Below are 21561 nucleotides of genomic sequence, written 5' to 3'. Positions count from 1 at the left end.
GGTGTGAGGTTGTTTATCTTGAAGGTTAGTATCATTAAGCTGAGACTGTCTTTTTGAAAATTTAATTTGTGCATAAGAGAGTGTGGGGGTGGGGCGGAGGGTGAGAGAGAGAACAACTAGGGGAGAGAGGCAGAGGAAGAGGGTAAAACAGACTCTTCACTAAGCAAGGAGCCTGATGTGGGACTCGACCCCAGGACTCTAGGATCATGACTTAAACCAAACGCAGATGCTTAACTAACTGAGCCACCCAGGCTTCATTTTATTTATTTTATTTATTTTAAAAAAATTATTTTATTTTATTTATTATTTTTAATTTTTAAAAATGTTATTTATTATTTTATTTAAAAAATTTAAACTTTTAAATTAAATTATTTTTTTTTAAGATTTTATTTATTTACTCATGAGAGACACACACACAGAGAGAGAGAGAGAGAGAGAGAGGGGCAGAGACACAGGCAGAGGGAGAAGTAGGCTCCATGCAGGGAGCCCAACGTGGGACTCGATCCTGGGTCTCCAGGATCACACCCTGGGCTGAAGGCAGTGCTAAACTGCTGAGCTTTCAGGCTAAACACCTGAGCCACCCCTTTTTATTATTATTTTTTAAAGATTTTAGTTATTTATTTGAGATAGAAGAGGAGAGAGAGAGAGAGAGAGAGAGAGAGAGAGAATGAATGAATGAACGAATGAATGAGTGGGTAGAGAGAGAAGCAAAATCCTTGCTTAGTAGGGACCTGAACACTTAGTCCCAGGACTCTGGAATCATGACCCAAGCTGAAGGCAGATGCTTAACAGACTGAGCCACACAGGTGCCCAAGGCTGAGACTATCTTGAGCACTTTAGGTCTGTATGTGACTCAGAGCTGGGAACACGTTGCTGGGTGGTGCTGATGACAGACTGACTTCATCTTTCTCTTTGGGACTCTTTTGGAAACTCTGTGCTGAGAGTTTTAATTCATTCTTCCCTCAGACAGAGCCAGTATGAATTCATTAATTCATTCTTCCCCCAGACAGAGCCAGTATGACTGGTAAGGCAAATGCTATAGACTTGCTGATAAAGCTCTAGTCTTGGAGGATCTCTCTGGTCACCATGATTAGCATTAGCTTCTTCAGCCACCATTTATAGGCTTTTGCTTGGGAGAACTGGTCTCTTTATTGCATGATAATTTTTAATTTCATTCTCAGAAAAAGACTTGTTTTATGTTTTAGTGATCATGTCCCAAGATGTGGGTTAAAATTAATATATAAAATCCTAATCACCTAGGTAGTAGATTCCCAATAGCAAAACAGTACTTGCTGATAGGAATTATTCTAGATTCTAAGTCAATTAGAATCCATTTCTGCAGTCCACTTGATGTCTGTCTTGGGAGCATTGTATAGACCTCACAACCTACTTGCATATACCAGCCTGTCTTGTAGTTCCTCATTGGAGCTCCGATATCTCCAGTTCTTGGTATGGCCTCTCCCTGCCCCCACCTCTGTCCCTTGTCCCAAACTGCTGCCATATAGGGTCCTCAGCCAAAGGTACTCGCGGGATATTTGCAAAGTTGTAAATTGGTAGCCTGTGACTAGAATTGGATCCACAGATCTTTTACTTTTGCCAGTATGTTGTTTTTATGAGTTTGGCTTAATTGACAAAACTTAAAAATGAGGAGATTCACAGAGAACTCTGAGTATCTAGTTTCTTTTCAAACCAGTTGATTCAGCTATGCCGCGCATTTCCACAGGGCAGTTAAGTTATTGGAGTGGCCTAGAGATGGCATGTACCTTGGAGTTATCCTCAGGCCCCACCCTACCCTTTCACTCATTTATGTTACTGCTTGGTATTGGGAAAGGAGTGACTCTTGGTGCATAGGAAAAGCAAAAGAAAAATAAGACACACCAAGCCTAAGGAAAGCAGTGGTTTTCCATGGATTTTTTGCTCACTGTTCTTTTGCCTGCCTTCCGAGGGGAATTCCTTCCTTGAAACTTGTTCCTAGCCTTTGTAGAATCCTGCTTCTCTCAGTATGGCACCACTGAATATATGCCTTGTGCTTGTAAGAGGTGTGGTAGTGGAATGTCACTGGGGAAAGCATCTACACTTTGGGGTCACAAGACCTGGGTTTGAACCCCAGCTCTGCTCCTTACTGCGTTCTGTTTCCTTTTCTGTAAAATGAGGGCTGTAACTCATCTCATGGGTTGGTAGGAGTATTAACTGAGATTCTGTATATAGAGCATCATGTAGAAGGTAGGTACTCGAATAATAGCACCTCCATCAAGACATGACTCCTCCTTGTTCATGACCTTAATGAAGTCTGGCTAAACCTCTGCCTCTGCTCCTCTGTTACTTAGACCCCTTTTTTCTTAATAATAAAGCTGTTTTATTTTTTATTCCTTACAACTTCCAGTCTTTCCCAACTGTACACTTCAAATATTTCCGTTTTCTTTTTGCAGCCACACTATATGTAGAATATAAGAATAATGATGGGAGGTGAATTTATTTTGTTTAGGAAATTGTGTAAGAAGGCGTATCTCCCATCAGATCCCTAATTGTGTATATAGTTTTATGATAGAAACTACGTTTGCTTTTATAGCAGTCTGTTGAAATTCTTTCTGAATATACACACCTTTCTCCCTCCGTTGTTTGTTTACAGAAATAGGACCAAGGTCAAAGCCTGGAAAGTCATCAGCAGAAAAAATTGGTACCGAAAGAGGGACACTTCGCCTGAGATCAAAGGGTCCTGCCACCATGGAAGAAATGGTAGGTTACGTTTCTTTAATTCTCATTCTGCTTGGAAATGTGTGGCTATTCATGTTCATTAGAGCTGGAAATAAAGGTAAAGCCACAAAGTTAAACAAAATACCACATACTCTAATTAAAGCATGGACTTTAATTCATTGCCTACTTAAACAGTATGAAAATTATTGAGAGCATTTAAGAAGGAAATGTAGAAAGTAAGTGTAAGAGAAGAAATTGCCATCTATGGCCATCTTCAGCTACTTGCAGGCAGCATTTGCTAGAGTCTGTAGACATCTGGACTGGCTTGAAAACTTAAATATTATTATTCGTACTAATAAATATCATTATTCATGGACTTTAGTCTCCTCAGGTAAAACATTTTATAGTCATCTTTGACTCTTCTCTTTCATGTCCCATGTCCCTCCCATTAGCAAGCCCTGGTGGATCTACCTCCCTAATAGACCAGAATCCAGCAACTTCTCACTACCTGTGCCCTTACTACTCTGTCCCAGGGCACCTACAACTTATTCTGAATATTGCAGTTACCTTGTATTAAGTCTTCCATGTTCACCCTTGCCCTCTTTCCCTCTCTGCTCGGCACAACAGCCAGAATTCAAAACATGGGTAGTTCCTCTTCTGTTCCAGACTCTCTAGGGGTTTTCCATGCCACTTAGAATAAAAACTAAAGCCCTCAGATTGACCAATGTGATTTGACTCTGTACTTCTTCTCTGCTCTTGTTTCCCACCACTCTCCTCCTGGCTCTCCCTGCTTCAGCCACATGGGTCTCCTGGCTGTCCTCATATACTCCAGATGCATCACACTTCAGGGTCTCTGTATTGCTCTCACCTCTCCCTGAATGCCTTGCCCATTTATGGGCATGGCTCACTCTCCTGACTTCTTCATGTTTCTGTCCACATATCACCTTATCTAAAAGGCCTTCTTTGAGTATCTTGCATGAAGAGCAACTCCTATCACCCCTCCTCCTGCCCAATCTTCCTTGCCCTTAGTTATCTTTAGAGCCCTAAGCACTAAAGGACACATTGTATCTTTGTTTCTTGCCTATCTGTTTAGTTCCTTTGCTCATATGTTTTGTTCACTGCTGCTACCCCAGCACCTAGAACAGTACCTGACACATCAAAGGAGTTCAGATCTTTGCTGAATTAATTAATAAATGATGCATTTAAACTTGAGAAGAGTGGGGCTTTTTTTTTTTTTAAGCTTCAACTTTTTTTTTTTAAGACTTTATTCATTTACTCATGAGAGACACAGAGAGAGAGAGAGAGAGAGAGAGAGAGAGAGAGAGAGAGAGAGAGGCAGAGACACAGGCAGAGGGAGAAGCAGGCTCCATGCAGGGAGCCTGATGTGGGACTCGATCCTGGGTCTCCAGGATCATGCCCTGGGCCAAAGGCAGGCGCTAAACCGCTGAGCCACTGAGATGTCCCAAAGAGTAGGGTTTTGCTGATAGACTCGGTCAGTCTTTGAGTGAAAAATACTGAAAGGAGAGGAGAGAAATGGAGGGAGGAGAGGACAGCAGGGGTGAAGAGAGGCAGGGATAAGGACTCAAGGTGGCAAGTGGTGGTCTGCTCATCCAGTGAAGACAGAGATAATGAAGTCCTCCTGTAGGCAGAGGGGAGGTCAGGCATGTGTCTGAGGCTGGGGAGCTCCTGCAGGCAGGGGGCTAGTTGTGTGTTCATATTGTTCTAGGATTCCCCATGTGTTTGAAGAGCAGAAGAGTGAGACAGGTGAACAGTTAGGAAGCTGTGTTCACAGAATGGGATCCCAGAGCTTGCTGGGTGATGATGTCCAGGTCAGTCATGGGGGTGGTTTGTTGGAGCAGACACTCAAGGAACCATGAGGCCAAGGTTGTGCTTTTGAATGTTCGAGTCATCCAGGATGTTGTCGGTTCAGGGGAATCCAGAGGAAGATTCTGAGTTAGTACCTTGGTACTGGGTAGTGAGTACAAGGATTGATGTGGATGCAAATGACAAGGAAGAGACCTGGGAGAACCAGAAGCATTTTGCAAATGAGATAGGGTGAGGTACGTGAAAAACTCGGGGCAGTGACGTCTGATCATTCAGAGTCTTTAACTTTCCTAGTGTCCTGCACACTTGCAGGCATATTGCTGCAGACCAGGAGGTGTTTATTATGTGAATGAACAAACCGGAGTGGAAGAAAGGAATCTGGAAGAGAATGGAAGAATAATGAGGAGGCTGGCAGGGAAAGCCAGGAGAATGACAACTGCTTTCCAGTCTAGGCTGTGAGGAACAAAGGCCAGATCCTAAAACTGCTTACAAAGCAGGCAGAGGCAGCAGGAAAACTCTATGTTGCTTGGGGATGACGGAAGGGGGGTCACCTTCGAATAGTTAACATAATTCATTTGTGTTGAGCACCTGCTATGCATAAGGTGCCAGGATTAAAAAGAGCAGCTGAAGATCTATCTGGGGAAGTAAGAAAGATTCATTTGAGGATAAACATCTAAAATTCGATTCCTATTTGCATAGCCTGTTTCGTTAAATAGGGTAATTGAAAGTAGCTCGTAATAAAAAGAAAAAGCTAGTTTGGTACTTATATTAAATTTGGTGCAAATGACTTATCATCTAAAGGATTTATAGATTGGAAACAAATCACCCCCCCTTGCAACCCAGCACACATTCTGAAAACTGTGGGAGATATTTCACCTGCATACCTCATAAAATTATTCAGTATGTGTTTCTTGAGACAGGTGCAGTCCAGGCTGGTGATACAAAAATGAATAAAGACCTTGTTTCTCCTTGAGGGGGAGGGGGAAAGGTGTTGAAAGAAGCTATTGAAAACCAGGGAATAGGTTTAGTTTCACAGAAGAGGGCTAATCAGTTGCTGTCAGGGATGGGGAGAGAGGGACGTGGGGGGTGGAATATATTTCCTGAAGAAATGATTGAGTTGGTTAAAGATGGGGAAAAGAGTGTTCTAGGCTTGAAACAACAATGGGCTTGGGGACCTTGAGATTTGAGTGTGGGGTGCTGGTGGGACCTGCTGGGGGTGAGGAGACCAGGGTCAGAACGTGAAAAGTCTGTGGGAATGCGGGAGCCATTTAAGAATTGTGAGGAGAACAACATAATTTTACATTTTAGAAAAATCCCTTGGATTCTAGTGGATGGATTGTTGAGCAGGGTATATTTGAGAGGGTGAAGATTGCAGGCAGAGACAAAAATTAGAAAACTTCTCCAAATACCAGAAAATGAGAGCTGAACCCAGGCAGTCAGAATGTGAGTGGAGAAAAGGTGATGGGATCAAGAGCCTGTTGCTTGACACAGTACATCCAAAATACACCATAAAGAAGGCAAGAGTGGTATGTCATAACTGTTACTGTTTTTAAGGCTTAGTTCATATAAGTAAGAACATGAGAAAGTTGTAATAATGTTCTCAAGGAAATAAAAATTGATATTCATAATAAAATGGATATTTCTAATAAGTTTGGAGAACACAAAGCAACATATATTTATATATAGCAGTATTAAAAATATTATCAGTTTCTTACAGTTTAATCCTGAATTCTACATTCATACTGATAGTTGATTATTTCACATCTTTGGGTAATTTTTTTTTTCAGCTAGGAAGCCATTTAAAAACAAGTATTGAAATAAACTGAATGTAGAACCAGACTTTACCAACATTAAGCCAAGATTTTCAAAGAATATTAAAATGTATCCAATCATGTTTTATCACTGAAACCTTTAATAATTGTTTTAGGAAGAACGAAATATTTTGGTACCGTTAATGCACAAAAATTACTTAAAAGTGGTGGTTGGGGCAAGTGAGTGGCTCAGTTGGTTGAGCATCTGACTCTTGATTTCTGCTCCAATCATGAGCTCAGGGTTGTGAGGTCAAGCCCCGTGTTGGGCTCCAAGCTCAGCAGGGAATCTGCTTGTCCCTTTATCTCCCCCTCTGCTGTGCCTCTCAAATAAATAAAATATTAAAAATAACAACAAAATGATTGTTTCATCATTTCATCCTTATAACATTTCTATTTTTGTATGTTTTTATAATGTATATATTAATATAGTAATAGATGTGTGTAATCTATGAAAGACATATACTGTTAAAAAATGATTAAAGAAAAGGTGCCTGGCTGGCTCATTCGATAGAGCATGCAATTCTTGATCTCAGGGTTGTGAGTTCAAGCCCCATGTTGGGCATAGAACTTACTTCAAAAAATAAAAATATAATAAAATATTATTAGAATTAAAATCATTAAAGGAGACAATTTACATGATACAAACAAACTTTACTCAAGAAGTGGACAATCCCCTTTCAGAGAATTGCAAAAGGTAGAAGTCAAGAAACTTGACAGGATAAAGATTAAAGAACAAGTAAGAGAAAAATAGAAATTTTTTGATTGGCTGGGGCCACATACTGAATCTTGTTTGGGGTAAGAAGTCCCAGAATTGGCTTATGTTTGGATATTGGCTGACTAGGTTATACTGTGTTTCTGATTAAGCAGAGTATTTACAGGGACAAGAAAATTAGATAACATGACACCTTGGACAGTGTGGCTCCCTCCATCTTGGGCCTAGAAAGTTATATCAATGATACATGAAAATTAAAAAAATAAGTAATAAAAGTATGTGTTCAGATATATTTTACCAGTAGGGTGATCCCTTCAAAGGTTTGGAGACCCTTCATCTACATGATGAAGGCCAAAGCCCTTTTCATGGCACATAAGACCCCTTAAGATCTAGTCCTGTCAGGCTATACTCTTTATCAGACTCTGTGACCTCACATAGACTTTGTGTATCAATTGTGATACTTTTTTTTTTTTAAGATTTTATTTTTAGGTAATTTCTATGCCCAATGTGGGGCTCAAACTCACAAGCCTGAGAGTAAGAGCCCCAGGCTCCACCAAGTAGGTGAGCCAGGCACCCTTGTTGCAATATTTCTATTTGTACTGTCTTCTCCTGCTTATCTCCCACCACTTTATTTATTCATGATAGACACACAGAGAGAGGCAGGGACACAGGCAGAGGGAGAGGCAGGCTCCCCGCAGGGATCCTGATGCAGGACTTGATCCCAGGACCCCAGGAGCATGACCTGAGCCAAAGGCAGAAGCTCAACAACTGAGCCACCCAGCTGCCCCATGAAAACACAGTTTTTAAGTCTTTTTCTCAAGTCTTCAGTGACTCTTAAGAGATTTAAACTTACTTTGTCTGTGATGGCTCTTCATATCCTTTAAAATTTTTTCTTATTATCTATTTTCATACTTTTGTTTCCTCTTCTAGATTGTTAGCTACCTGGAGACTGTGTTCTCACTTTTCTTCTTTGAATCTGTAGCACTTAAAGCTGACACTAAAAATAAGTATTTACCATATTGATTTGTATTGAGTTACAGAGCACATTGTACATCTATTTCCATTCAAATGAGCTGATGTACACAACCCTGAAATGGCTCCTTGCTAGATTTTCCTTTATCCTTAGGCTTAACATTCAGGAGGTTTCAAGTAAAAATAATATCTTATTTCTCTTTTCTTTGATAAAGCCCTCTGAAATAAAAACAAAAGCAATTGAAAAGATTGATGGTCTTCTTGAATTGTACATGGGAATCCAGGATACTGATTTAGGTAAGATTATACTATTTTTAAAGTCTTATATTTCTTAATTTGATGGAATTTAGTGCTTCTTTATGTCTTGCTTGCATTTATACTCAATGATACTTTCAAGATAGAAACTATGTGTAGAGTGATGAGAAAAGCATAATGAAAATAAAGATAATAAAAGAATAATGAAAAGACCTTGCCCTTACCATTTACTAGCTGTGAGTCAAGTCAACTTTTCTAAACTTCAGTTTTTAATCTACAGAGTATAAACTATAATAAGAATAGCTTTTCTTCATAGGCTTGTTTATGGATTTAAGAATTACATATGAACAAATTTTGTACATGACACCTATGAAATGTATTTGATACATCAGATCCACATTGATTAAGTTACATGTTATGATATTGAAGTTACGTGCCCTTAATAGGATTAATGAGACCCTGGGAGCAATGAATCAGAAATAGGAAGGAAAAGGAGGCACCTGTTGTGTGATTGATAAGGGCAGTTGAGCAGTTGAATTTCTGGATATTTCTCATGTCGCCATTAGGATGTCGGGTTCTTGATTTATCAGTTGCAAATAACGAAACAATAGCAACCAAATTTCAACTGGCATGATAAAAGAGGGGAAATGTTTTGGTTCTTATAATTGAAAAGTTCAGAGGTAGATCATGTGTTCAAAAATGGCTAGATACAGAGTTCCCATGCTGTCATCAGGATGTGGTTTCTCTTCTTTCCATTCAGGCTGTACTTTAGGCCTCTGCAATGTCCCCTGGTATCTTCAGGCCCTCCCTCATGGAGTCAAATTGATGGCCATTGGCTCCATCCTCTATACTTTGCTGTCAAGTGTGATGGGAAAAGGGGAGGGCCTTTTCCACGTCATTCAAACAAAATGCTTAGGATGGACTCTGACTGGTCTGATTCGCTCCTGGAGCCAATCACTGAGGCTGGGGGATGGTTAGGTCTGGGTCAAATGCTCTACCTCTGAAGCCGAGAGTGACTGAAATACTAGGGCTGAGCTGGTGAGAAGTCCTGATGCCTCCCACATAGAAGTCAGAAAAAAGTGCCCTTGAGAAGGGCAGATGGATGCTGGGTGGGGAGAGTAACTGTGCACTGTCGTGGTGGGGTTTGTGTCTGCATGCATCCGTGTGTGTGCATAGAGTGTGTGTGTTTGGATCAGGTACTTAATAAATTTTTTTAAGCCAAAGACTTGGACTGTTTTGTTTCCCTGCTACCAGGTAAAGTATTTTACTCTGGCCCAGGTAGGATATTTGAAAATCATTATTCCTTTTCTATTTCCGCTCATTCTTCCTTTTTTTCTTATAGAGTCTATTCTTGTGTTTTTCTTGGTTGTCTGAACATTTATTTATTTATTTATTTATTTATTTATTTATTTATTTATTTTTGTCTGAACTTTTAAAATAAAATTTCTGTGAGGGACATACAGGTGCTGCCTGTAATTGAAGAAAAATTAATACTTTTTATATTTTCTTGATTCGAAATATAAAATTTGCATGTAATGGATACTTGCTCCACACAGACAAGAAGTTAAAGCTGAGATTATCCTATAGAAAGCCATTGTTTTAGAACTTTTCTCCTCAACTCTTTCCTCTTTGGAAAAACAGATTTGCATAAGTGAGGTGGGCCTGTGAAAATGATGCAAATGAAAGCAAAAGGGATTTCTGAATGGCAGTGCTCTTAAACTCAGGTTAGGCAGTATTGGTTGGAAAAATAACATATATCTCTAGTTGAGAAGTTCTCAAACAGTGTAACTGAATATTACATGTTTGAGAAACTAGCCTATCCATGCGCGATCTTGATGAACTTAAGGAGAACCACACTTCAAAGGGAAGAACTTAAAACAGTCATTAGAACTTAATTTTGGGTATAGGTCTTATAGTTAATTAAGTATAAATTTGGAATAGTTAAGTAAATTAGTTCTTTTGTTATTAAATGTATACAAGTATACATAGAAGAACAATGGACAGTGGAGTAATTCTAAATGAATTAAGAAGTAGTTCTTTGGGAATCCATTTCTCCCACTCTGACAAATTCAGAGCACTTAACATTCCTCACAAATTCTTTGTAAATTAATTCGTAATCCCATTGTAAAGTTAATTAATCATCTGTAACAAATTCCTCCAATGACATGGAAAGCCATTATCATTAGACGTGATTAGCAATGTGATCAGTCATCTAGGAAGGTAAAGTTTAATGAAAGTAATTATTTGAAGAATATCAACCACTGTTAAATTAGGAATTTCTGTCATTATTCAGATCTGATTAGCATGAAATATAAATCACAAATGTGACACTGATTCAACAGATGAATATATTTGCTTGTTTTTATTCTCAGTGTTCTTAGCTTTCAGAAATGTTAAGTCTTAAGGCAGATTGCAGTGAAATCATGTTATTCTGGAGTTGTTAATATAAATTTACATTAAAGAGTGAAAAAAGGAATATGACCATAAAATGACTAAAACGAAAACACTATCATCACAAAGCATTGGGATGTATTTACCACTTGAAATAGGAAAATAACTGAAATGAGTTTAGGAAGTAACCCTGGAGGTGACAGTGCTTTCTTTGGTTGTAAAAGTAAGCTGTGAACTATGGCTTTTCAACTGACCCAATGCCAACATATGTGCCTTGGAATGTTATCCACGGGGAAAAATGGATTCTGGAAGATTTTGAGTCCTGTAACATCTTGTATGAGATTGACCTAACTTAATGAAAAGTTGTATCAGAAAAAAAAGTTGTATCATACAAGTTTCCTCATGAAATTTTAAGGCAAATGTGTAAATTATATGTATAGAACTATAAGTGTCCTGATGATACCAGTTTAGGAGTTTGGAGATTGTCCTAGCCATGTCAAAATTTTAGGATTTCTAATTTATTTAAGAGATCCAGAAATGTTTGGAAAAGAAATTTGAATGATAGATTCTAAGTAATTTTTTACTATAAAATCTTTTTTAGCTCCTTTAAATAATACAATAATGTTGTTTTAATGAGATAATTACATTTCTTAGGATGATTTTCTTTCTTTGGTGAATTCCAAACAATGAGTACGAAAGAAAGTTATCCTTCTCAGATAAAGCCAATGATTTTGGAAATAGATTTTCATTAACAAAAAAACCATATTTAACATTGGTCATATTTTTGATGTTTGACTCATGTCTGAGTTGCTTGAAATGGATTATTTATGAAAAGTCTTAGAGAAATAAGTGCTAAAGACCTCCCTTGGAAGGAGATACAACTACAGATTTAATGGTTAACAATGTTTAGGACTAATCTTTATTTAATCCTGCTACGTGTCATGTTATAGATTTGAAAACAGAGAAGTTTAGTAAACTTGCCTCAAGTCAGCTAACAAGCCAAGATTCAATTCTGGGATCGTTAATACCAAGATTTTTCATCTGAAGTAGTATCTTATGCTTTAAAAGTTCTGTTTAAGTATTTAAAAATTTAGTGGGAAATATAAATAGACCTAATTCACCAAAATAAGTTTGTTAATAAATGACGTAAAAGTGGTTTAGTTCTGGTAATGATATAAAGAGATTTTCAAGGTGGACACTAGAGGTCAGCACTTAGCTGCCATATGTGGTATAACAATTCTTTAAGTGGACTTTAAAAAATTTATTTATTTATTATTTTTTGCCAGATTGCATTTGGGTATTAAATATTATTACAGTGTATTGCAGATCTACTATAGGTGAAGAAGTATTTTAGTAGCTGTCATATTAACATGATATAATTTTATAAAAAGTTCTTCAATTTGCTAGTTTCATTTTGCTTTCCTCTTAAATCAGAGATAAAGTCTTTAAACAAAAAGGATAAAAATCATTCATGTTTACTTCTCCTCTAAGAATGTTCAACTTAGCAAAAATTCGTACATGTTTTAGTGCATGTGCCATTCTTAATTTCTTTCAAAATTCATATGGCAAATTACTTACTATTTTTTTTTAAAGATTTATGGCACACTGTTACATATAGTATTTCTAATCCCATAATGAAGCTGCCTAATTGGTATTTTTGTTACTTCTACCAGACCAGGAGTTCTTTGAGGGCAGATACTATATTGCTCCTACTACAGTATTTCTCCTAGAGTAAATATTTGGTAAATGTTTGTTGACTGACTGTGTGTTGAGAGGCACAAAAATAGTGAATTCACGGGGAGTATGGGTCCTAACTTCATTAGTTTGAAGATTTAGCCCTTGGACAAATCATTAAACTTTGAGCCTTAATTTCCACATCTTTGTGAAAGGGGTATAATAAAAGTCTTACTGGGTGGCCAACACATTCAATTGAATAATATGTATAAAGTTCCTGTCACATCATAAATAATAGGTACAGCTATTATTTTTATCAATGATCACTAATAATTATTACTAGTAATAATGGTAGTGGTGGTAGAGGGAGGACTTCTACCTGGAGGACTGACCCACTCTGGGACTGTCTTGAGTATGGAAGTTCTCCTTTTTTGCTGTGTCAGCATGAGCGCATGAGTGAGATTATGCAGTTTGGATTGTGAGGTTGTGGTTTGGGCACCTTAGACCATCCTTGTTTCTCATTTTATAACTAAGGAACTCAAGCCAGAAATTGCAAGTCAGAGTAGGCAAGGTCTGGAATGTATTGTCCTGGGCTTAGTGCACGGGACGATGCTACTGAGCTTCCTGAGGTACCACCCAGCCATGTACCAGGTTATTTCTTAGAGGGCAGTAGGTACGTGTATGTGTGTGAATGAGAGATTGGCTTTCCCTGTCCATCATGATTCCCTCCAGCATTTAAGAGCATCATTCGTCTGTACTGTAAGTTTCTGCTTCTGAATGGTCTGCAGATTTTCTTATACCTTCCGTGTGCATCTTATTTCTTCTTCAACCAGATTGTATAGCACCATATGTTAGAATAAGCTCTAGGTAGCTGTCTCAATAAGTGCTCTCTATAGAGTCCATGAGAAATATTTAAAAGGGTAGACTTAGCAAAATTCTGAACTCGTGTCCTAGTGAGGCAGTACTTACCTTTAAGTTTGAGTTACTCTCCTTTCACAGCCAGGCTGCAGGACCAGGCTCTGGGGTTTGCATTCTCCAATGCATGTTAATCCTGTCAGTGTAAAGATTATTAAAGTGTAATTACAAAGCCGCCTCCTGGGCATCTACCAGTATGCATAAGACACTGAGCTAGTTCCCATGGGCGTAAAGGACTGAGTAGGCTATTCAAGATCTGTTGGGAGTTTATTCTATTGATAGGGAGAGAAATATATAGATGAAAATAATGACAATACAGAACAATGTTAAATATGCACAGTGAGACCTTAGCACTTAAAAGTGTGGTCTGGGGACTGGCGTTACCTGAGAGTTGTTGGAAATAGGGAGAGGAGGATCACAGGTAGGTTTCCTCATAAACCCAGGCATCTGGGTTTATTTATTTTATTTATTTATTTATTTATTTATTTATTTATTATATTTATTTTATTTTCTTTTTTAAAGATTTTATTTATTTATTTATGAGAGACACAGAGAGAGAGGCAGAGACACAGGCAGAGGGAGAAGCAGGCTCTGTGCAGGGAGCCCAACATGGGACTCAATCCTGGGACTCCAGGATCATGCCCTGGGCCAAAGGAAAGCACTAAACGCTGAGCCACCCAGGGGTCCCGGTGTCTGGGTTTATGAGGAATATCAACAGAGTACTGTTTCCTGAGCCCTTGGCTTCTTATCTCCTTGTGTGAAAATGCACACCAAGGACAGCTTTCCTCTTTTCTTGATTAACTTAAAAACCAGAAACTTTCTCTCCAAGTGAACATGTCTACTATATTTTAAGTCTTTTTCCATTGTCTGCATAGAGGTTTCTCTTTCTAATATTTTATTACAATAATTTTCAAACATATAATAGAGTTGAAAGATTCTCTTAATATTTTACTATAATCTCTTCATCACCTACTTCTCCACTTATCCATCCTATTTAGAGATTTTTGTAGAAACAGCTATGATTGTAATATAAAATTTATATACTACTTTCTCACTAAATATTAAAAGATTTCCTCAGTTTATTAGTTATTCATATTGTTTCAAATGATGTCAAAATATTTCATTAAATATTTCATCTAGGGACACCTTAGTGGCTCAGTGGGTGAGCATCTGCCTTTGGCTCAGGGTGTGATCCCGGGGTCCTGGGATTGAGTCCCGCATTAGGTTCCCCGAAGGGAGCCTGCTTCTCCCTCTGCCTATGTCTCTCTGCCTTTCTCTGTGTCTCTCATGAATAAATAAATACAATCTTAAAACAATTTTTCATCTAATTTATTGGTAATGATTCTGCATCTTAGATTTTGTATTTAATACTGTTACGTCCATTTTTATTTTCTTTTCTGTTTTTAAGATTTAAAGAAAAATTAGATTCCCTTATATCCAAAGGAAATAAAAACACTGTATTGAAGAGATGTCTGGACCCGCATGTTCATAGCAGCATTATTCACAGTAGCCAACAACCTAAGGCAGTTGTCAAGACATGGAGAAAGAAGCTGTGGTATATATGTACCATGGGATATGTTCAGCTGTAAAAAAGGGAGGGAATCCTGCCATTTGGACGACATGGATGGATCTTGAGGCATTATGCTAGGTGAAACAGTCATACAGAGAAAGACACATACTGTATGATCCTACTTATATGTGGAGCAGACTCCTTGCTCAGCATGAAAAAAGCACCCCCCCCCCAAAAAAAATCCTCTCTCATACTCCTAGAAAAAGAGACTACATTTGTGGTTACTAGAGACAGGGAGAGGGGAGTGGGAATTGGAGAAGGTGGTCAAAAGGCATAAAATTCCAGTTATAAGATAAATGAGTACTAGGGATATAGTATACAGCATAATAACTATAGTTAACCAGGATGTTTGGCGTATAGGAACGCTATAAGAGCGTAAGTCCTGGGTGCCTAGGTGGCTCCGTCATTTAAGTGCCTGCCTTCGGCTCAGGTCATGATCCATGATCCTAGAGTCCTGGAGTAGAGCCCTGCGTCAGGCTCCCTGCTCCGAGGGGAGCCTGGTTCTCCTTCTCCCTCTGCTGCTCCCCCTGCTTGTTCTCTCTCTCTCTCTCTGTCAAATAAATAAATTCTTAAAAAAAAGTAAATCCTGGAAGTTCTCATCATAAGGAAAATTTTTTTCCTTTTTAAAAATATTTATATGAGGTGATGAGTGTTAACTTATTGTAATTATTTCAGACTATATGTAAGTCAGGTCATTATACTGTACATCTTAAACACATATAGTGATATATGTCAATTATATCTCAATGGAACTGGAAGAAAAAAGGTATAGACTCCCAGAAGTGGAAAATGTTAGGTAAGGATGTGAATGTTTTAAAAAAAGATTTATTATTTTAGAGTGAGCATGGGGTGGGGAGAGGCAAAGGCAGAGGGGAGAGAGAATCTCAAGCAGACTCCCTGCTGAGCACAGAGCTGGATGCGGGAGCCCCATCCCACGACCCTGAGATCATGACCTGAACTGAAATCAAGAGTCGGACACTTAACTGACTGAACCACCCAGGTGCTCTATGATGTGAACATTCATAAGGATTTTGATTGTACTGGTTGCCAAATTGTTTTTCAAAAGCCAAATTTATGAAGTCAAGCCTGTGTATGTGAAGGTTTGCTTCCTAATATCCTGGCTAGCACTGGCGTGCCATTTAAAATATATGTAAAAGTTTCATATATTTTTCATAAATTTCCAAATCCTTTGGCTGGAGCAGTAGGTCCTTCTTCCTATTGTTTGTTTCTGGATTGACTGTAAATGCAAAAGATTTTTGAGTCAGGGCTGAGGCCTGAGGCAAGGTAAGAGTGAGAGGGACAATGATGAGAAGAGATTCAATTCCTCTTCACTTTTTTTTTTAAAGATTTTATTTACTTATTAATCAGAGACATAGAGAGAGGCAGAGACATCATCAGAGGGAGAAGCAGGCTCCCGGCAGGGAGCCCAGTGCAGAACTCGATCCCTAGGATCCCAGGATCACTACCTGAGCTCAACCACTGAGCCACCCAGAGGTCCCAAATTTCTCCTCACTTGCTTTTTATAAGTATTTTTGAAGCAATTTTTAAACCTTGAGAAAGGTTATAAATACAGTACAAAACCTTTTTTCCCTTGGGAAATAATTACTCCCTTGGGAATAAACTTATGGTATTAGTTGCCCCCAAATACTTTAGCGCATATTTCCTATGAACAAAGATATTCTATCTAAACACAATATAACCAGGAATCATGAAATTAATATTGATACATTACTGTTAGCTAATATTCGTATGTTATGTTTTGCTAAATACCCTAATATCCATTATAGCAGAAGAGCATGTTCAAAATCATCTGTTACTTTTATTTATATCAATTTGGAATGGTTTTCCACTCTTGATTTTAGTGACCTTGATGCATACGAGCTGTTATTTTATAGAATGTCCCTCAATTCTGGTTTGTCTAATTTTTTTTAAAAGAATTACCTTTAGGTGATATCCCTGGCAGAAATATCAGATATGATGCTGTGTTTTTTTCATTACATCTTATTGGGAGGCATAGAATTTGATTTGTTCTATTTTTAATATTGTTCATGTTGATGACTTAAAGTGGTATTTGCTGGTTGTCTCCACTATGAAGTTATTCTCTTTGTAGTAAGTATTTGGTGGAGAGAGATTTTGAAACTATGTAAATATCCTGTTGTTTATGATCTTACCTACCTTCTCTCCTTCTGTCCATTTGTTGTTCAATCATTCCGTTATGGATTCATGGTTTCTTTCTTTTTCCTTTTTTTCTTAAATGGGATTATAATCTATTAGTATCACTACTTAATTTGTTGCTTTAATTATCCCTGATTGGCAGGGGATGGCTCAACCAGGATGGCTCCACGGTTGAGCGTCTGCCTTGGGCTCAGGTCGTGATCCTGGGGTCCTGGGATCCAGTCCTGCATCGGGCTCCTTGCTTCTCCCTCTGCCTGTGTCTCTGCCTCTTTCTTTGTGTCTCTCATGAATAAATAAATAAAATCTTAAAAAAAATTATCCTGATTTGGTCAGTGGGAGCTCTTTCACCTTAACTTCTGAGTCTTTTTACATGTTCCCACCATTTTTTGACAGTTTCTTACTTTCGGGCAGAAGATGAGATGTTCTTGGTCATATTTTACTTTGCCTTCTCTATCCCTGGAATCAGCCATTTCTCCTGAGAACTCATTCTTCTTAGTGGGGAATGGTGTTTAAGAGCCAAGATCTGGGGCTTTGTGTGCTCATTGCTGTGTGCGTGTCCCTGCTCCCAGGCCCCCACAGTAGACTGAGGAATGTGTATGTGCATGTATTTACCTAGTGTTTAATCTCTCTGTATTGAAAGATATCTCCACTGATCCCTTCAATTCTAATTCTGCAGGATTCATTTTCATTTTCTCCCTTCCCATTTAACTTTCTCTGGCAGTGACAAACCTGGTTCATAGTATTTTTAATAAATGTACTTATGTGATCAGTCCCCAGGTATGTAACCAATCTCTCATCATTGTAGCTGCTGTCTTCTCCCTTCGGCCCCAGTCCCCGTGCTCTCCTTACCGTATCCAGACTCTCCATCCTGTACCAGGTTGTTTGGCCATGTGGAAGCCTCCTTCACCTTACTAGAGCTTAGATCCCTGCATCAAGTCACTCCAGCCACATCCCACTTCTGCTCTGACTATGGTGCCTCTCTTTGGGCCACATCTCCTCCTTTCCCTTTAGGCTGTGTTAGTGCAGAGCTGCTTGAGACAAGGCACAGTTCTCAGTTGCTCTTACGAGGCCTAGCAGATTTTAGCCGAAAGACCAGACCTCTTTGGCTCATTTAGAGAAATCCTACAACTGTTGATTTGTTCAACCTTAACCTGGGAGGAAAGGAGATACTGAGCTTTGGTGTTTCTTTTTTTACCTGGAGGTTCTTCACCCAAGTTCCACATCACATCCACACTGTCTCTTTCTGGTTGCTGGCGCTTAGAAGGGGCTGAGAAAAAAACCCAGTCAAGCCTCATGGGTTCCCAGCCAGTTAGGTCAGGTCCCATGGGAATGTGTAGCCCTGAAGAGACCGGTTCCCCTGACATGAGAGCTGGGGCTCGGACAACTTACTAGAAAAACAGAACAAGGGCACCACTTTCACTTTCTATCTCAAACTAGAAAGGGGCTCAGGAAAAGTTACCTGGATTCCATGAGTGGACAGATACCTTCCTCTTCTCTCTAGCTTGATTTTCCCATTGCAAACTGTTATCCTTTACTTTGGAGGGGCGAGGAGTGCTAGCTAGGTTCCCTCATAGCTGGGAGTGGGGTACTGGTAGAGGGGGCAGAGGGAGCTAGTGACTGGGCAGGTGGAGGAGGGATGATGTACTGACTTTCCTGGCAGGGTTAGCCATAGGGTTTTCTCTTAGGAGCTCTCATTCCACCCTGAGGAATAGCAGTAGTTCCTGACTGACGGGCTCCAAGGTGGAGAAGAGGCCGGGGTAGCAAATCTGGGTGCAGTGAACAGATTGTTTAAAAATGTATTTGCTACCCTGACATACGATAGTATGTTATTATTATAACATGTACTAGAAGTATATCTATGCATGTTAAATTTAGGAAGTAATTTTTCCTAGTGCCGTTTTTCTCAATTCCCTGATGCTGTCTCATGTATCATTAATTTTTAAAAATTGTTTTTGATAGCTACCACGATGTTTGAAGCTGGAAAGGACAAGGTTAATCCAGATGAATTTGCTGTGGCACTTGACGAAACTCTTGGAGACTTTGCATTCCCCGACGAATTTGTCTTTGATGTTTGGGGAGCCATCAGTGATGCGAAACGAGAATGATTATGACGTGGATGATCCATCTCTGGAGAAATGAACCGTTCTTCCCTTTTTAAAAAAAAATCCATAAGATCTGTTTTTAGACACTGTTACAGATTGGTTTGGTATTATGTGTATGGAATACATTCTTTGAAATATAATTCTGGTTTCTGGGTCCCTTTTAAATGCAGTTGCAGATGTGGTATGCTTGAGATAAATCACCTAAATTATGACCAATTTTAACACTCATTTAAGGATCTTTTTAAAGTAAGTTTTAGGGAATATTTCTAGAGAGAGAAGTTTTGCTCCTCACTAACATCCATATTTTCCTTTCCACATATAAGTAGCTGATTGCAATAGCTCTGTAGCTCGTTTTCAAAATCTCAATGCAGTGAAACTGGGATTAGAGTATGATTTCCCTCCTAACATCTTCATTTTGTTATACCAGCCTGATATGTTCAGGAAATGAAGTTTGAATTATGCCTACTATGGGTCTAGAAAGCATTGTTTTTTTCAATCCACTGAGTAAGGAGAAGAAGATTCCTATAGCCTCTTGACATCTATGGCCTACTTTCTTTAATCATAGAACAAGGATTCATGGACTTTTATTTTTTGCGTCTTTGTAAATACTTTTAAAAAACTTGTTAAAATCTATTGTACTGTGTATGTGTTTGCTTGTGTGGAAGAAGGGTGGAAAGGTAGATAGAGTAGGAGCCTCTTATATTTGATTTTTTTAAAGCAGTTCTTAGACCATTATTTCTCTTTTCACTGATACCACTTTTATGTTACCCTTTATAAGCCCTCCAGGGAAGGTTTTTATAGTCTTTGTAGAAGTTTTCTTTTGAAAGATATTTACTCAGAAAATAACTATGTTTGAGAACATTTTTTTGGGGGGTGAAAGAGCAACGCTTTTAAGCCCCCTAAACTTTAGAGGAGATACAATCAGAAATCGATTTCCCCCAGTGGAAATAAAGGACGATGGGAGGAACTGAGAAAATATATTAGTCTATTATTTTAGAGTTCTAACATACTTTCTCTAAAACCTTACATTATTGAGAAAATTGAGGGCAAATGACTGTCTTATCTCTCTTTTTTTTTTTGACATTTTATGGATGTAAGAGAATGGAAATGAATGGTTTCAACATAGATCATTTAATAAGGCAGAGGATGGTGTGACCAAGCATTCTTCTAAAGTGTTAGATGGAAAATGCTGTGTGCTGCCATGGTAATCAGAAATAATAACCCGAGAGAGTTGTATTCCAGGAAATCAGAAGTAATTCCCTTTTCATGCTGAGTTAATGCTTAGATAACTGTTGTTTTCTGGTGCAACTTTACTTTTACTGACATCACTCTTCTTTCACATTAAGTTTAATGCTTTGAAGCAGATACTCTGTCTCATTAATCTGAGACCTGTACAGAAGCCCTGTTTTAGTCACTAATGCGTAACTAGAGGAGTTTATGGAACATGGATTGTATTAACGGACTTGCCCATCATTTGAAAATAGGACCTAGTTCAGGCTGTAATTTGTTGTTACTTTTCTCATGGATTTCTTTTGGAGCTCTCCAAATATCTTTTTAATTTTTTTTTAAGTTTTTTAAAAAATTCAAAATTTTTATTTTAAGATATCTAGTAATTCTTAACAACACCTCTCTTAGAAGGACACACAAAGAAAGAGTTGATATTTTTAAAGATGAGAAAGTCGAGGTCCATAGAAGCACTTTAATTTAAACAAAATTTCTTGGTACTAGATGTTAGATTTGAAATGATGAGTCACTGCTTATTGTTGATGGATGTCTGTTTGTCCTTCCTTTTTGGACATGCAGGGAGATTGACACTGATTCCCTGTGATTTATGGAATCTCATATTCACAAAGTGAGTTGTGCTCACTGTGATTTTTCTAGAATTTTGATGTGCAAGGTACCAATGTCCATGTATAGCGGCGACTCGTTTGTTGAGTTAATTGGTAGTTATCATCATTTTAACTGGGCACAGGTACTTTAATACAATAGGTGTTCCCTTGAAATGTCTTTATCTTTCACTTCTATTGCTAAGCTGTTGACAAGGATAGTTTCTTTATGTCATCTTCTTCCCTAACCTGAATGTATATTTGTGTGTGAACTTTGTACGTTTTGGTAACTCTCAGTGCACAAAAAGATCAGAGTCTCATTTTAGTGGTCACTGTCTACAGTGTGGGCTGCCCTTCTCCTACTGTGCTAAGACCAGTCTTTTTTTCTTTTCATTTAAATGAAATAGCGATGCTATTTCATCGCTACCACTAAACTTTTCCAGAACACTTTCCAGAACACTGTTGTTTTCTTTTGTTTAGTTTTCTCCTCCAGTGGAAGATTATTTTATTCTTGATTTTCCTCCATGCAAAACTGCATCTCTCAGGAGCCACTAAGATCACACTGTGTTTTCTTTGTGGCAGAGGATGCAGGTGGTGACCGAGTGTTGGGCTTGCTGGGGCCTTGAACACAGCTTGCTCC

The 21561-nt window shown here is 38.5% G+C and overlaps 1 protein-coding gene across 1 annotated transcript in view; it reads left to right on the top strand.

Annotated features, from left to right (window-relative positions):
* Positions 1–19235, top strand: part of GIPC2 (GIPC PDZ domain containing family member 2) — an 81504-nt gene extending 62269 nt beyond the window's left edge. Inside the window, exons 4-6 of the mRNA XM_041750389.1 lie at positions 2630–2736; positions 8229–8310; positions 18953–19235. Coding sequence (XP_041606323.1) covers positions 2630–2736; positions 8229–8310; positions 18953–19098 — 335 coding nt within the window. The 3' untranslated portion in view covers positions 19099–19235. The remainder of the gene's footprint in view (positions 1–2629; positions 2737–8228; positions 8311–18952) is intronic.
* Positions 19236–21561: the final 2326 nt, after the last annotated feature.

This window comes from Vulpes lagopus, chromosome 3 (assembly GCF_018345385.1).
Source record: "Vulpes lagopus strain Blue_001 chromosome 3, ASM1834538v1, whole genome shotgun sequence".
NCBI lineage: Eukaryota > Metazoa > Chordata > Mammalia > Carnivora > Canidae > Vulpes > Vulpes lagopus.
This window is presented reverse-complemented; position numbering and strand designations above follow the sequence as displayed.